The following is a 16,156-nucleotide window of genomic DNA, read 5'->3' as shown; positions in this document are numbered from 1 at the left end:
TGGTAGTGAGACCTGCTATGATGTATGGATTGGACATGTGCAGAGGAGGGATAGTGGACATACTGGACAAAGGAGGTTGAAGATGGAGCTATCAGGCAGGAGGAAGACCACAGAGGTGTATGTAGTGAAAGGGGACATGCAGAGGGTTGGTGTGACAGAGGAGGCTGCTGGAGACAGGGTGAGCTGTGGTGACACCTACGGGGAGCAGCAAAAAGAAGATCCTGACAACACAATTTGCAGTATATTTGGAAACACTATCTTAAATAAGTTTGGACAGTGCTTCACAGTTCACATGGAAAATGACCCAATCAGTTCTGCAGCATCTGAATCTGAGCAGGGAGTATAGTCCTGGTCGCCTCAGAATTCATCCTGCTGCTTCTATTAGCAACAAACACCTGCGGCACAGCTGTACTGGCAGCCATACACACCATATGAGGAGGGGCCTTCCAACAGACCAAGAACAGCTGGGCTCCAGCTCAGGTGACCCTAAACTGGATGAATGGGAAATCCCACCCCCCCATATGTTAAATGATGATGCCTCACTGCTATTTATGCATCTCACCTCAATAAAGGACTACATATTCAGTGACTAAAAAAAAAATACCAAGCTAAGATATCAGAGAACACCTCTTACAATTATCATCCTGTTTGAAGCAGACACAAACCTAATATATTTTGAATCAGTCTAAGTACCATAAAAACACTGTAGGGTAATCCATTTTAGTTCCCCCTTCTTTGCACATCTGTACAAATGTTTTAGCTTTACATTTCAGTATTTACAGAAATCACATTTGTAGAAATCCTGACTTTAATAAAAATATGATCACTCATTAAGGGATGACACAGCGTTTACTTTGCGAAAACAAAGAACCTGGTTTATTACCATTCGACTCCATCCACCACAGATATTACAGAGCAGATTCACAAATATGAAGCTTTTTTTTTTTTATTTAACAGCAGCTGCTTTGTTTCCATACCTCACCCTGACCCCCCCCCCCAAAAGAAAATACCCCCGCCTCCTAATAGGGAAAAGCATTACAGGTGCAATATTTTATTTGGCGTGAAGACTGGCCCTCTCAAACCATTCAGCTGTAATCAGTCATACTGTGAGAGGGTTTTTTTTTTTGTGTGTGTATTACTATATGTTTTGGTGTTGTGTTTTGTTTTGTTTTTTTTAAACTGCAACCAGGATTTACATCCACCATCGTTCACTGCAGGTGCCAGGATCTGTCTTCTCATTTCCAGACGGCAGGAGAGATCTGACATTTGGAAGAGGGGGGGGAAATTACGACCGTCTACTGTATAAAAATGTACAGTGGCTTTATTGACATACATTCCATAGATTAAACAGCTGCAAAATAGGAGGCACACCCAGTATTGCACTTCATTAAAAGTTCTGGCTCAAAACATAACCCAGAATATCAAACAAAACTGAAGTGAAGAGTAGCAACTTCGGAATACAGCTATTTTGAATAGTATCATATATACACAAGATTAGATAAATCGTACACTATTTTCCTCCCAAACATAATAATCTTAACAGTCTTATCCACCAGCTCATTGGTTTTTCTTCTTCTGTCAACCCATGATGCACTTGACAGCGGAGAATACTGTACAAGTTTACGAAAAAGTTTACATACAACATTTTAAATTTATAATAAGGAAGCTGGAAATATGGCCTGCTTCATATTTTTTTTTCTTTTTTTCTTTTTTCCAGACCCACGCTGATCGACAGTTGTCTATATGCAAATGTAATTCATATTCAATGTTTAAACTTGTATTATTACACTTGAGTGATCAGGAGGTGTGCAACGTCTATAGAAGCCGAGGGAATACAACGGCCGCATGCAAACACGTCACAATTTCTTTTCTTTTTATTTTTTCCTTTTTTAAATTATATTGTCCCCCCCCCCCCTATTCAGGCCACTCTGAATCCAAAGTGAGCAACAGCTCATGCTCATGGCAGAGCCAGGATACTGATGGTGGTGAAAGAGCAGACCTGAGGACTCCAGGCGCAGAGCAGAAACCTGGTCCAGTGTCCAGGAGACTTGGCAATGCAAGAGCCAAACTTCACGGCTGAGCTTCAGCAGCAGCAGCAGCAGCCAGAAATCACAGTAGACAAACTGGTTTTCAGAAAAAGTCTCGTGCTGTTTAGAAGGTGTGGGCGTTCCTGCACACCCCGCAGCCCAGAGCAAACTCTTCTCCCGTTGGTGGGTGAACTACATGCAACGGGCATTCAGTGCCCTCCAGCTGCTTGCCTTTAGGCCCTGTGACAGAAAGGGGGGGGGAGAAAAAAAAAAAAAAAAAAAAATTGCACATTAGTATTAAAATCTCCTGATAGTTACAATGACTTTGCTAAAACAAAAAGAGATCATGCTATTATAGTCAGATGCAGAGAGTGCGGGATAGGAAGCCTAAAATGTTTTGTCATCCTAGAATTTCACATTTCTCATCTTTCAGATATGAACCACAGGACTAGCCTTTTCATTAATGTTGGTGTCTTAAAGTGCTGTCTGCTCCAATGAGTCTTTATTCAAAAACTGCAGTATTTTCACCATTTTGTCGCATTTTCAACAGATAGGATTAGGATTAAATATTTAAGGGACTTAAATACTTTAAGAGAATCTGTGTTTTTTTTTTTTGTAACAAATTCAGATTCAGGCTTCATGCCAAGCCCACAAATGCTGATACAACTGGTAAAGTGTGAGTAATTAAATGTTTTCAGAAAGTCAACAGAATTGTTACACACCTGCAGGACAATGGGGCAGTTCCTCTTTGGGGACGCTGGTCATCCTCTGGAAGTCATCATGGCAGGCATTACAGAAGTGTGTGGTGCCAAAGCAGAAGAAAACAGCCACAGAGCAGCAGTACCGGCATTTATACTCAAGGAAATCTGTTCCATGCTTGGAGCACATCTGATGAAAGGACATAAGGACAGGAAATATGAGGGTTGGGATTTTATTTTGCTTTTCGAGGACAGATGAGCATGATTTTAATGGAAAAATCTGGCATTTGGGTTTTTACCCACTTTAAATGTTCATATAATTCCCTGTAAAAGCACAACTTGTCATTTTACACTTCTGCTTTTGTAAAGTCTGAACATGATGCGTCATATTTACCCACCTGAGCTCTGGACACATCAGAGCATGCTCCACAGATCAGTTCACTGGGGTCGTAGTCGTCTCCCTGTCCTGCCTCTGCATCGCAACGAGCCTCTCCCCCAAAATATGCCTGGAAAAGAGGCGCGCCATTGAATCTTTACCCCTATAAAATGCTTACAATAAAATGTAATAGGCTCTCAATCCATGTGGTACCTTCTTGCACTTGTAGCACACATAGTAAGCATATCTGTTCATGGCAAAGCCTGCAGGGTCATTGTGAAAGCGTGCTCCTGGTGTGGTTATTGCCTCGCTCTTGTGCAGACCCTCGTACTCCAGCCTCATCAGAGCCTTCCTCCTCACATCCTCATAGAGCTCCTTAATGGGGTCGAGCAGGTCCTTAATCACAGAGTGATTGATTTTGTTCTGCAAACAATGAAGCAAACAGACCAGCAGTGTTCATATTAGTACTTGTGTTGGGTTTACTTGTACTATAAAGCTAACAAAGAACAAAAACAGTCAAAGTATTTGAGGGAAACCTGAACAGTACACTGAGCTTTTTCAATCAAAGCATTAAAACAAACTGATGTCAATCACTGTCGAGGCGCGGTGCAAATAGTTTTCAGCCTCTGTCATCGGGTTAATCCCATAAGTTACATTTTACCTTGCAAATGGGACATAACATGAACCCAAATGTGATCCGAGGTCCAAGCCAGCGATTTTCAAGAACACGCCGAGTGCACTGAAGGTGGAACACGTGAGTGCAGTCCAGCTGGAAACAGAAACAGTTAAACATTAGAGGATGACACATTGAAATTCAAATCTGACATTCTTAATGAACAAAGAGCTACCTGTATCGCAGGAGCAGCAGACAGGGCTTCAGTGAAGCAGATCATACACATATCATCTGCATCCTGTTTCAGACAGCCGGTGTTCTTGTCACAGCCGTGCAGACACGGAAGGCAGGCGTCTTCGTTTTTGACTCCTCCACAGGGATGTCCGCAGGGATGAGTTTTACTGCAGGCCAGTTTAGCGTATTCCTGAGAGGCAGCAGAAAGGTGATGGTGAGGTTTAGGAAGTACAGCACAAATTATCTGAAATACACTCTGGGCTAAACTTAGTTCTGTGACAAATAGAAAAACCACACATAGAATTACACTATCATATCTTTCAGCTTTAAAGCTAAATGTAATTTCGGGGGTCTTCCTTAGCATGCTCTCAATTTTTCTGAGCTTATATACTTTAGTATACCTGCGCTGTGACACATGTATTTTGGAAAATAATACTTTACGTATTCTTCTAAAACTAAACCAGTTTTAATGAACTCCTCAGACTGTCTGCACGGACTAGAAGTACACATACTGAGATTTCACATTTATGCCGGTACCTGGCAGTCTGGATCTGAGCAGACGCTGCCCACTGCAGACAGCTCGGTCCCATTTCTCGTACCACAGAACCTGCAGGCGTCTGAGCTGCTGGAGGCTGGTTTACCTACACAGTTATTTGTTTTGTCAGAACAGGGAAACATAAAAGGCCTGAAAAATGCAGTTTTTTTTGTTTTTTGTTGTTGTTTTTTAGTAATCATTTTATTAACTTACTGGTATGGTCATAGGCAATGTTACTCAACCAAACAATCACAGATTTGCTCATTGTAGTGTTACCTGTGTGCTCTCTGAACTCCACCATGGCCTTCATAGTCTTTGAGTCAGCCAGAGCCATGAGCCAGAAGAGCTTGGTCCTCCCACAGCCTTCATGAAGATCCACCTTTATGGCCTCCTCTTCCTCTTTAAACACCTAAAACACATATCAAAACAGGACTGAGTTCACTGCAGGAAAAATAATATCCACCGTCTGTGGAATACTGTCAATTGATTCCTAATAGAATAATTATATTTACAGCTCCCCATCGGAGTGGAATGAACATTACCATTTAAAACATCTAATAACTGTTCATTTGTCTCCAGGTAATTTAAAACTCGCCTGTCTCTGGTGAGGGCGTGTGCGTCGGTGCAGGTGGAGGAAGCGGTCACAGTCAGTGCAAAGGTTGCCGCATATGTTACACAGGATGATGGCTGCTGTCTCACCATCATCGTGGTTGTCACACATTGGCTGCAGATAGAAGAAAGGGAAATGAATCATTACTCTGATCTGTCAATGATCTGTAATATACTGAGGGTAGCTCTTAGCTTTTCCTCACCATCTGCTTCTGCTGTCCATCTTTGCCCATCCAACGACCAGAGGACAGCCTGTCGACGTGATCTTGGTCCAGCACGCACAGTGATGCCAAGGCCAGCCAGAGCTAGGAGACCGTACAGGAAAATAATATATGATAAATATACAATATTTCTAGGAAGTTACATACGCTGCTTATGACAACAGTTTCATACCCTTGTGGTTGCAATACAGCGTACAGGAGACCTATGCTCCTCCTCCATTTTGGTCAGTGCTATGATGGTCTCAGCTATTGCATTTTTGGTGACTCTGGACCAAGCATCTGAAAGGTGCCCCTGATAAAGACAGCACACACCAGTGTTAGCAGAGGTGAAAGGAGTTTAACTCATAAGAGGTTTAAGTCATTGATGAGGAATAAGGTTCTGTGTTATCAGAGATGCAGAGCGATGAAGAAAAAGCTAAAAAAACAAAATAAAAAAAAAAAAAAAAAAAAAACTTACAGCCGCCATGTCTTTAACCAGCTTTATGATGATCTCAGCAATCTGTGGAGGAGTGGAGCCTTTCATCCACCAGTGGCTCTCCCCTCTGCGGATATAGCTGAGCATAACAGGAGGGGGCGACATGCTTAAGGATATAACAAAACTGTCACTTTTCAGAAACTACACCTCAAGAAATTTCAACCATCCCGACTGGCCTAAAGAAACTAACTTACCTGGAGTTGAAGATCATGGGAAGTGTGACAGTGGTGACCCCTTTTCCTGCAGTCATGCCGGCTGCACCAGAGATCGTGGTGCCTTTGGCTTTCAGCTGCACAGTGAGTGCTTTTGCGATGCAGCCCAGGAACATGTCAAGGATGCCGAGCTTGTTCCAGTCACCCTTCTCTGTGGAGTGAATGATGTCACTGATGTCCGCTGGCGGCAGAGCCTTCACCCCAATGATGCTGGCAAGACGCACAGGAGTCACCTCGGGCAGGACACGTCTAAGCAATGAAGTCACCTGAGAAGAGGTCAAATCAGATGGTAAACAAGATTATACTTTCTATAGGATCACGAGCTGGTTATCTAAATATCTGCACACAGATTATTTCTTCTAAAACCTTTTATTAGAAAGCGACTCTAAACCAAAATTTACAGTCATCTACAGACAATTTATAATGAGTGCTTGAGACAACTGGAAATTCTTACGGTCTAAACATCATTTTCCAGAAGTAACTCAAAAATCAAACCAGAATAAGTTTGGTTTGTTTAAAGTCTTTTTTAACCACTATTAGCACTCATGAGGAATATTTAGATAGGTTCCCATTTTGTTTGTAACTGGTGCAACAATGCACATTCATACTGTCAAGTCATCTTATTCCACTGACTGCCAGAAGGTGGCAGCACAACAGCAAGAAATGGCAACTGGCAGGAACTGCACCAGCTAACAAACTAAGCAGCTTTCAAAATCCTCAGAATATTGTTAATGTAATGAGGAAGGAAATGCAATCAAAACACAATTTTATGAGAAATCTTTGTTAATATAAATGTATTTACAAGAAATACCCACAGGTTACTTCTGATCACTAAAATGTGAATGTGTGTTTTTTTCCTTGTCATCACCCTCTCCCACCTGTCTCTGTACTCTCGGGGAAGCTGTGTGCAGCAGAGAAAACAGGTCCTGCATGAGCGTGAGCTGCTGGGCCAGGTACTGGCGGCCGACGTTGGAGCCACTCAGAGCCAGCACCATGGAGAGGAGCTCAAAGCAGTAGGCGTCAGAGGAGGCGTCGTCGTCGCTGGGCTGAGAGTTGGCGTTCTCTTTGCTGGAGATTGCGTGCTCCCATTCCTCTCTCACACGCGTTGCCTCCATGCGGATGGCCTGAACGATGTGTGCGCACACCTAAAAATGTAAGACAACACTGAGGTTAGCTGGGAGGAGTCATATGTCCATAAAATGACAACTGAATATCACTGGCTAATGATTTAAGGGAACTTGCTGTTGACCTGTTTCTGCAGGTTGGTCAGTTTGCTCCTGCTAAAAATGATTCCCACCATGTGCTCCTTGAGGTCAGCATCAGATGGAGCCTGATCACAAAAATGCAAAAACATACATGTGTAAAACATCAGGATTGAGGTCACTAAATATGAGGCAGTTAACCCAAACAGTTAAATTCTGAGAGCGCAGACCTTGTCTTCGCCCTCTGGAGATGAAAGCAGGTTTTTCTCCTCCTGCTCCGGAGTTGGCTCTGCATCTCCACAGATTAGTTTTCCAAAAACCTACATTTTCAGAGAAAGGTTAAGTGACAGAAAAGCTTCCAAGAGCCTAAAGTTAGTTGCAGGTGATAATAAGACAGGTGAATAAGGTAGATGGGCAGACCTGTGAGGTGATTAGGCGGAAAACTCGGAGTGTCTCAGCTTCACAGTTCTTCTGCTGGGCCATGCTGGCTGAGATCTGTCCAGGTATCTTGATGCTCTCGCCCTCTTTCCAGCCGAGGACCTTCACCTGACGCACCCTCAGGGTGTTTTCGGGACCTTTCAATTCCACCTTGATTACGTGGTGATCCCCTCCAGGAAGCTCACTCGTCACCCAGCCCATGTGACGGGAGTCCAGGTCAGCCTGTGACAATCACAGAATGGTCAAGAATCCTGCCACATTGTTTGATGATTTAGTTTCTATATTCCTGGTTTCAAAATGAGTCAAAATAATTTAGAAGTAATCAATCAGTATCTACAGCTATATGCAGCCCAGAAAACAAGAGCCATTCACTGTGAAGCAAGTTAAACTCAATACCTGCTTGATCCTGCTGAGGTCCTCTATTGCTTTTCCACACAGGAATGTCACAGATGTAACTTTGTTCTGTAGATAAAAAGGAAAATGAAATTGCTTATACAAGGCTTTTCTGATGGATTTGAGTCAGAGTTTTATCCACAACTCGCTTAAATGTGTGGTGTGGTGTGCTGTTGCCTGCTTACGCCAATGTCTCTGGAGTTGTCCACATGAACAGACACCTTAACGGCATTTATGCCTTTCACACAGCTGATTGTGATGCTCTTAGTTTTATTTTTGTCCTCGTCTCCAGACTCCCAGAAGGTCTCGGTGGAGCCGTCTGTTAGGCTGCCGATCATGGCGGGGCGACTGGATGTCTTGATGTCCACTACGCTGGTCAGGTCCTTCAAACAGGTAACCAGGCAGAGATCCTGCATGACGCACACACATTTTTATCAGGTTAAAGTCATGACAGACCAGTAACCTTAGGTGCTGGCGGGCACATACTAGTAAATACAGGCATATCACTGTTGAAAGGTTATTTTTTTACCTGGCTCATTGCTTCATAGCCGGACTGCACGCTGATGTTGAAACTTTCCTCGCTGTCGCCATCATCTGACTTGGATAGGATATTGTTAATGTGATGGAAAACATTGCTCTGGTGGAGGAACTGGTGGTCGGACTGCTTGAATTTGAGACTCCAGCACCTTAAACAAAGAGTCACAATCATTTATATTCCCTCGGAAGCTGAGAACGGCTAAAAATACATAATAGGGACGAAGGAGAAAATGTACCTGAGTGCCATCTGCTGTAGTGAGCTGCCACTGGGAAGTGACATCATGAGGTCGGAGATGGTCTGAAGGAGGCGGTGGAAGGTGTGGGGGAGAGGATGAGCTGCCTCCCCAGCAATAACAATGTCAGACAGAGGGTGTTCACAAACGCCAAGGTCTCTCTCCTGTGTGGAGTGGATATGTTCATAATTAGAAAGTACAAAAGAGCCACCTGCTCCTCATGCTCTAACTTTAAACAACTTATTACCTGTTCCAAATTTTCTTTATTCCCCTTATTCTCATCATCTTCCTCATCCTCAGGTTCAAATGGTGACGGTGTGAGAGATGCTACAAAGTGCCAGAGAATATCATGCAGAGAGGTGGTCTGGATCACATTGCACAGCAGCCAGTTGAATGCCTGACATGGGAATTAAAGAGAAAAATCGTATCAGTTTTATTATAGCAGAAAACAAACTATATCAAATTATGTCTGTATAGATTCTTAGCCATCCAGGTCACGATAGTCTGGACTTCTTGAAATTTTTTGAGGACTTTCATCCAAGAAGCTTCTTCAGTTCTAAAATCAAAAGGTGGAGAGTCCCAGGTATTTAAACCTCAGTGAAGGGTGTCCCCTTTGGAAGTTTTGTCAACTGGTTCATCTCAGTTTTTATCTCCAAACACAAGCTAAGCAACATGGTGTGTGCTGTGCAGTGAGGAGTGCTCAGACCTCTACATTGGAGAAACAGCCACTCCACAAACGCACGCAACAGAGAACGGCCACCTCAACAGGACTCAGCTGCACCTCAAGGATAAAGGACACTCTTGGGGTGGCTGTAGAGCAGGTCACCTACTGATCGGAAGGTCAGGGGTTCGATTTCTGGCTACTCCAGGCTACATGCCAATGTATCCTTGGGCAAGGTACTTAACCCCAAGTTGCTCTCCGACACAACCGTCGGAGTATGAATGTGTGTGAATGTTAGATAATTAAAGCACTTAGCTTAGTTAATATGGAAGTGCTTGTATGAATGGGTGTGCATGGGTAAATGTAAAACATGTTGTATAAGCGCTTTGAGTGCTCTGAGTAGAAAAGTGCTATATAAGAGCTAGTCCATTTACCATTTTGAGGATGCGATGCAAATGTTCACATTTTGGACCAGGAAGACAGATGGTATGAAAGAGGAGTAAAAGAAACCATCTATGCCGACTGTGAACAGAGGTGGTGGCTTACGACACCAGCTGTCAGCCACCTGCAATGCGGTCTTGAGATCCCTTCCCAAGTGCCTCAACCCCCACTCACACCTTACTTCAGGTGACCAATGGGTCACATAATTGAGTGGGGCAAAGTCTCACACTGGTTTCACCTGAAACCCCTGGTGATAACGACTCGTCTCTTTTCACACCTTGGTTCATGTGATGACAAACATGACTAATGACCACCTCTAAAGGGGGCAAGCCGCCACTAGGATTTAAATACCTGGGACTTATGGCTTCAGAACTGAAGCAGCCTCTTGGATAAGAGGTGAAAAACATTTAAAAAATTTAAAGCAGTCCAGTCGTCTTTTCTCAAGCTCTTGACTTTATCAAAACACCTGAACCAGCTCTACCTTTGAACCCAAGACACTGCTGCAAAATTAAAACAACAGTTGAAGCAAGACTAAGTGATAGTATTCAGACAGGGTTACCTCCATGGCAAACACCCTGCAGGCAGACTTCCTCAGTGCATGTTTCATGGCCACCTCCAGGCCCTCCAGGTCATGGTGTTGGATAACAAAAGCCAGTACGGGCCACTGGAAGTTCCTCTCACCCTTACTGAGGGAGCCGTGGGCTGAGATCAGCCGGGATAGCTCTGGAGATGGGTGTCGTAACAGGGAAGAGCCCACTTCTGCACGAAGGACAAAGTGGTTTATTGACACAAACGTGCTGTAACTCACTCTGGAAAAATACCACTAAACACTTTTGAAATGACAACATTTGATTACCTGCATCACCGCTATGAACTCTGCGTCTGGGCACAGCTTTGACCCGGGCAGGAGAGGGCGAGTGCTGCTTATCGTACTCTGATGCGACGACAGAGTAAGACCTCTGAAACACTGTGCGCTTAGCAGTGTCACTGTCTGTGATCGGACTGGTCTCGAGACTAAAACAACACACAAATAAATAGTTTACCCCTGAAATAATGTCAAAGACATTAAAATATTTTATAAACATAGTATCAAAGTATGCCTGCTTTTGAAAAATCTGTGTTAGCTGAATAGTACATGGTCATGCTCAGCAGCTGTCGACGCTGTTGGAGGAAGACATGGACAGGTGTATGTATAGATGTGAACAATTAATAAAATAAAATAACATTTAAGAAAAAGATAAGGCCATGACAATGGCTCATGTTTTTAATTAAGTGTGCTGGCTGTTAACATGTGCTGGGGAGAGAGAGGCAGGGAACAGCTTATGCATACAGCATCTACCTGTACACTGGCATCATCTGCTCGCCTGCTATGAATAATGTAGCAAAATAACTTACGTATAAACTGTAAAAGAAAATAAAGTCTGCAAAAACAAATGACAGCTACAATTTACTCATTTTTTAGAATAAAATAAATAAAAATAAATTATCAATTACCTGGGGGGCATTGATTTCATGTTGCTTTCTGGTTCCTCAAACACATTGGGGCAGGCGTCAGGTGTGACTGAAATATAGGGCGCAGGCACAGATGTTGAGCGCAGATACCTCATCTCATCTTGGAAGAGGTTATCATCTTGGTAGGCCCCAAAGTTCTCAGTGTGTTGTCTAAGGGATGAGAGCGAGAGACTCAAATCTTTATGAAGAAACATTACTGTCAGGATTTCTTATCTGTAACTGACGCTTGCAATTACCTAGCTAGTGTCTGTAGGTATAGGCAGCCCATTTTATTGGGGAGTTCTTCTGATACACCCTCCTTCAGGCTGGGGAGCAGCTGAGAATGAAGGGGCCGAGGAGGGTGGTGGCACAGCATGCTGGGCTCAGCTGCACTGCTGAGGGACAGCAGGAACAATGCATTTGCCCGAATCACCTGGTGGGCCTCCATAGTAGGCAGTGCCCTTGGGGTCTTCACCTGCAGAGGTTTCTTCCTTGACTGCTTCACCTGGAAAAGAACATGCTGATGGAGTTGGTTTCATGGAAGTCTATGAGGTCGGTATGATATCAGAAGCTGACAAAGGGATGAAGATTTAAACGCTACCTTTTCCCGGGCGGCGGTCTGCTTCTCTCTGAGGTATTTCTCCCGACAGCGATCACACACCAGGTACCAGGTGCTGCCTCCTATGCCTCCGTCTCCACAGTTTCCAGCCCAACCACCACAAAAGTGCCCAATACTGTTGTAGCCCTGACCCCCTGCATAGCGGCCACACCCTGCCATGATAATACAAAGGGGGGACATTAAGAAACAGAACAGATTTTAGCAGATTTTTTTTTAAAGTGTGTTACAAGATACCTATGACTGTACCTGGATGAGCCTGTCTCATATGGTAGGTGACGGGGTACGGGTGAGATTCTCCGCACAGCTCACAGATCGTGTCCTTCTCCGGTCCACCCATGGCAAGTTGTGCCATCTCTCCAAACAGATTCCCTCTTGGACGCACCTCTGCCTTTTCCCTTTTCTTTTTCTCCTTCTTTGCCTTTTTACTGTCTTTCTCATGCTCCTTCTTTTTTAAGATGGCACTGGATCCCGGACTGGGGAAGATCATGTTCTGAGTTGCTGCCTTGATGGTGGCCATTGAAATGTCCTCCCAGAACGCTACCAAATGCTGGAGTGTTAATGGCAAAATCGACTTTGCCCTCATAGACTGATGAGATGTCATTTCATAGGAAACAGTCTCTCCTTTTCCATCCTCACACTTCTCTGGCAGCGGAGGTTCCTTCAACATAGACAATACCTTGTTTTTGTTGATGCTGCCCATTTTGGAGATATCTGGGCCATGTGGGGCAATATTAAACATGTTAAGTGCAGAGGCAAGCTCCAAAGAGTGGCGATTCTTTAACTTGCTCTCTCTCTCCTCGGCGCCCTGTCCTCCCAGGGAGCTGCGAATGGGGGCGTGCTCTTTGGTTAAGTCTGGGTTGAACTTGAGGAAGGAGGAGCAGGCCATGGCATCATGGACAATGCCTTCATGCCACAGGAAAGCTGCAAAGACTGCTCGTGCACATTCAGCCACAGAGGGAGACATGGCCTGTTTGGCAGGTTCTGTGACTCTTGCGGCACTCTCTCCTTTAAACAAAGGCCCAGATTTGTCCTTTTTTGAACGTGTGTGTCGACTGGAGGTTTTGCGGCTGACTTTGGGTGATGAGCGGCTCTCTAGTTCCTCTTTGACTGGGGCTTTACCAATGCTGAAGTGCACCTTACATGAGCCTTCTTCAGCATTACGGACCTCCACATTTTCATCATTGATGTCCTCATTGGCGAGAAGAACACTAGAGGTGCAGACCTCCACAACTTCACTATGTAAGCTCTCTTGGATCCTATGTGCTGAATAAATATGTCTGTCTACATTACTGACCATTGCTTTATTTGGCTCTTTAGGTGACAGTTTAGGTTTGGGTGAGGTGGATCTGCCCCTAAGTGGCTCTGTAAGGGGAAGCTTCTTCTTTCTGAGTGTATCTGGGTCCAGAGTATAAGAGTCTGATTTGGATCTCTCTCTGGGAGGATCGAGCTGGGCTTTGGCTGAAGGGCTAACTTTAGGCGGGACGTTCTTATCGTGGTGGGTTGAAGTAGAGTGCTGGGAAGAGTTGCTGGAGGGACTAGACCTGCCTGATGAGGTTATACTTTTTTGTTTGGGGGAGGAAGAGCGCGAGCCAGGATTCGGAGACTCAGACCGAATTCCAGAGGTTCTACCATCTCCCTTTAGAGCCTGCAGTGTGTTGTGATTGGGTGAGTGGGAGCGGCTGTGCGAGTCAGACCTCAGTTTGGCTGTGTCTGATCGCAGTATGAGGGCCTCGCTGGCTGACAGTCCACCCTCGCTCGTCTTGGCCCTGCTCTGTTCAGAGGAGCGGCTTCCGCGGCTCTCCTGTTTGGCTGGGCGATTCTCCTGACGGTGTTTGGAGGCTGGAGACATGGGCCGTGCACCAGACATGAGGTTCCCTCGCTCACCTAAACATTAATAATTGAAACATAGTTACACCATAAAACAAACCATCATAAGGGGTATGAGAGGAAAAAAAACAAAACAAAAACAAACAAACAGATGTTATAGAAAAATAAATTTACAGTAAAAACAAAAACGAAATGAAGAGCAGAAAGACAGCTAATGTCAGAAAAGTGAAAGATGTTAATGCCTTATAATGCCAATGACAGGAGTATGATATAATTTCCCAGAACAAACAATTGATTTTTATGTTCTCTACATGTTTTCTAACTAACTCCAATACTGATGAAGATAGCTACTAGACTATGGAAGCACTGATGAAAGATGGATTTCAGCCCAGTTCAGGGACCACTCCTGATAATACTGAATAGAGCCATGGCACTGACCAGAAACCAAGCAATTATATAACTAAGTATTTATTAAAAAAAAAAAAAAGTCTCATACTCAATAGCTTTTAAATTCTGCTTATTTTAAACTGATGTATAACAATGAAGTCCTAAATGCAGTTTTTCCTCTCTTTTCTTCCTGTTGGACTTTACATATTATTTTACTCTAGGGCCACAGTTTTGAAGCTCTACACTAACACAAAATGCCTAAACCTGAGTACAAAGCCCTTTTATTCACCACAGAGAAGACTTGAGTTCCTACCCACCCTCTGTTCAGTCTGAGGGAGGCATGATGCATGATGTGATTACCCACCCTTTTGCCTCAGAGCGAGAGATGAGAGAGCAGTACCATGCCCAGCCACGGACACATTGCTTTTGTGCACACGCTCGCGAGAAGCAAGGCTGCATGTTGAACCATCTACAGCGGAAAACAGTGGAGTAGGTAAACAAACAAGACATGGAATGCAAAGAGCCCACCGCAGAGAAAACGAAAGGTGGCACAGAGGCAATGGGGTCAAGAAGGTGAACTAGAAAGAGGAAAAAAAGGACAGCATGTACCACTGATGAGAAGATCAGACAGGGACAAACTGACAAGCATGTAGAAATGCACACTTAGCAAAGAATAAGAGGAAAGAGAAAGGGGAACAAAACAAAAAAAACAAAACAAAAAAAACAAAAAACAAAAAGGCCCGTGTAAGTGCCATGGAGAAAGTTGGGCACACTTTAGTAATTTGTGCCTCCTCCCCCTCTTTGTAGAGAGTAACACACTCAAAACAGTTTGTCTTAAATAGACCACAAAGGAAACATGAAGTGCTGCAGAACTCTCAGAGTTTAATATGTAAACACTTAAATACTTGCTCATAAGGTAGATATTAAGGTTTTCTGATTTGGGTATTTTTTTTTTTTTAAATGAGGAACTATATCTTCCGGGAAGGCACCAATCATGGAGATCGAAGAGGTTTACAACAATGCAAGATTAATAAGGTTAATTAATAGCAAGCCATGTCGAGCTTAAACTTTAAGGGTCACGAAAGCAGCCCTCTTTTTACCTGAGTAAATCACAATGGTGGCTTATGCTGACCATGACCTCATCCAGACCAGGTTATGTTCAGAATTCCAGTTTCAAATCAACTGGGAGCACCACATTCCCAACTCTTATTTACAGCATGCTTCAAGTGCAGGATTCTCTACAAATAGTTAAACCAAACCTTACTAACATCACAAATGAAGCCCAGCTGTAAAGTTACATCAGAGCAAACCGTACATTGCGTTGTCATTTGGATGTGCATGTATTCTGTTGGTGATGCAGAAAGTATTTTACACTTGATTCTAATCTGCAGCCAAGTCTCTCTCACACTGCTGGAACTGCAGCTACTACAACACACATCGAGAACACCTACTGAATCAGTGAAGTTAATGTTACCTTGAGCTGGCAAAGTAAAGCGATTTCCACGTCTCCTTGATTAGGCAAAGGGACAGCAACTTTTAATGTTTAAATGTATCCACTTTAAAGTCTCACAGTTCTAATGTACAGCCGTCACATTAGAAATAAACGGCAGCACCCCTTTTTGTGTGAATACACAAGAGCCTGAAGCAGAAAGCCCGGCTTAACAGACAAAGTTGAGAGCCACCGCTGTGATACCCCTTATCTCAGTTTTAGGTTTTGTCAAACCAGCTAACGCAAAGAAAGCCTGACTTTTTTTGAATGTTCCCTCTGGGCTGATAGTGTTTTCAATAATGTTTTTTTTTGTTGTTGTTGTTTGTTTTGGGGGGGGGGGGGGGGGGGGGGGGGGGGTTGTGATCTAATCCCCCCTTTGTGCCAAGGGGGGGGGGAGAAAAAAAAATCTTTATTTTGCAGTTATCCAAGAACTGCCAC

At 43.9% G+C, this 16,156-nt stretch overlaps 1 protein-coding gene across 13 annotated transcripts in view; it reads right to left on the bottom strand.

Annotated features, from left to right (window-relative positions):
- Positions 1-1,127: 1,127 nt before the first annotated feature.
- mycbp2 (MYC binding protein 2) overlaps positions 1,128-16,156 on the bottom strand; it is a 62,737-nt gene continuing 47,708 nt past the window's right edge. For 12 of the 13 annotated variants that reach the window (XM_030758054.1, XM_030758058.1, XM_030758060.1 and 9 more), the window contains 28 exons: positions 12,262-13,899; positions 11,998-12,167; positions 11,654-11,901; positions 11,400-11,567; positions 10,762-10,919; positions 10,465-10,664; positions 9,051-9,200; positions 8,807-8,967; positions 8,563-8,719; positions 8,219-8,443; positions 8,037-8,102; positions 7,623-7,862; positions 7,433-7,522; positions 7,250-7,330; positions 6,879-7,145; positions 5,983-6,266; positions 5,771-5,867; positions 5,486-5,605; positions 5,296-5,397; positions 5,079-5,207; positions 4,760-4,892; positions 4,486-4,589; positions 3,950-4,138; positions 3,763-3,870; positions 3,315-3,524; positions 3,124-3,231; positions 2,750-2,915; positions 1,128-2,267 (listed from right to left, as the gene is read on the bottom strand). In XM_030758054.1, the coding sequence (XP_030613914.1) occupies positions 2,152-2,267; positions 2,750-2,915; positions 3,124-3,231; positions 3,315-3,524; positions 3,763-3,870; positions 3,950-4,138; positions 4,486-4,589; positions 4,760-4,892; positions 5,079-5,207; positions 5,296-5,397; positions 5,486-5,605; positions 5,771-5,867; positions 5,983-6,266; positions 6,879-7,145; positions 7,250-7,330; positions 7,433-7,522; positions 7,623-7,862; positions 8,037-8,102; positions 8,219-8,443; positions 8,563-8,719; positions 8,807-8,967; positions 9,051-9,200; positions 10,465-10,664; positions 10,762-10,919; positions 11,400-11,567; positions 11,654-11,901; positions 11,998-12,167; positions 12,262-13,899 (5,885 nt within the window). In that variant the 3' untranslated portion in view covers positions 1,128-2,151. The remainder of the gene's footprint in view (positions 2,268-2,749; positions 2,916-3,123; positions 3,232-3,314; positions 3,525-3,762; positions 3,871-3,949; positions 4,139-4,485; positions 4,590-4,759; positions 4,893-5,078; positions 5,208-5,295; positions 5,398-5,485; positions 5,606-5,770; positions 5,868-5,982; positions 6,267-6,878; positions 7,146-7,249; positions 7,331-7,432; positions 7,523-7,622; positions 7,863-8,036; positions 8,103-8,218; positions 8,444-8,562; positions 8,720-8,806; positions 8,968-9,050; positions 9,201-10,464; positions 10,665-10,761; positions 10,920-11,399; positions 11,568-11,653; positions 11,902-11,997; positions 12,168-12,261; positions 13,900-16,156) is intronic. The other variant, XM_030758055.1, reaches the window with a different exon arrangement.

Source organism: Archocentrus centrarchus, chromosome 21, assembly GCF_007364275.1.
Source record: "Archocentrus centrarchus isolate MPI-CPG fArcCen1 chromosome 21, fArcCen1, whole genome shotgun sequence".
NCBI classification, from domain to species: domain Eukaryota; kingdom Metazoa; phylum Chordata; class Actinopteri; order Cichliformes; family Cichlidae; genus Archocentrus; species Archocentrus centrarchus.
The sequence above is the reverse complement of the archived record's forward strand: the minus strand, read 5'-3'. Positions and strand labels throughout refer to the sequence as shown.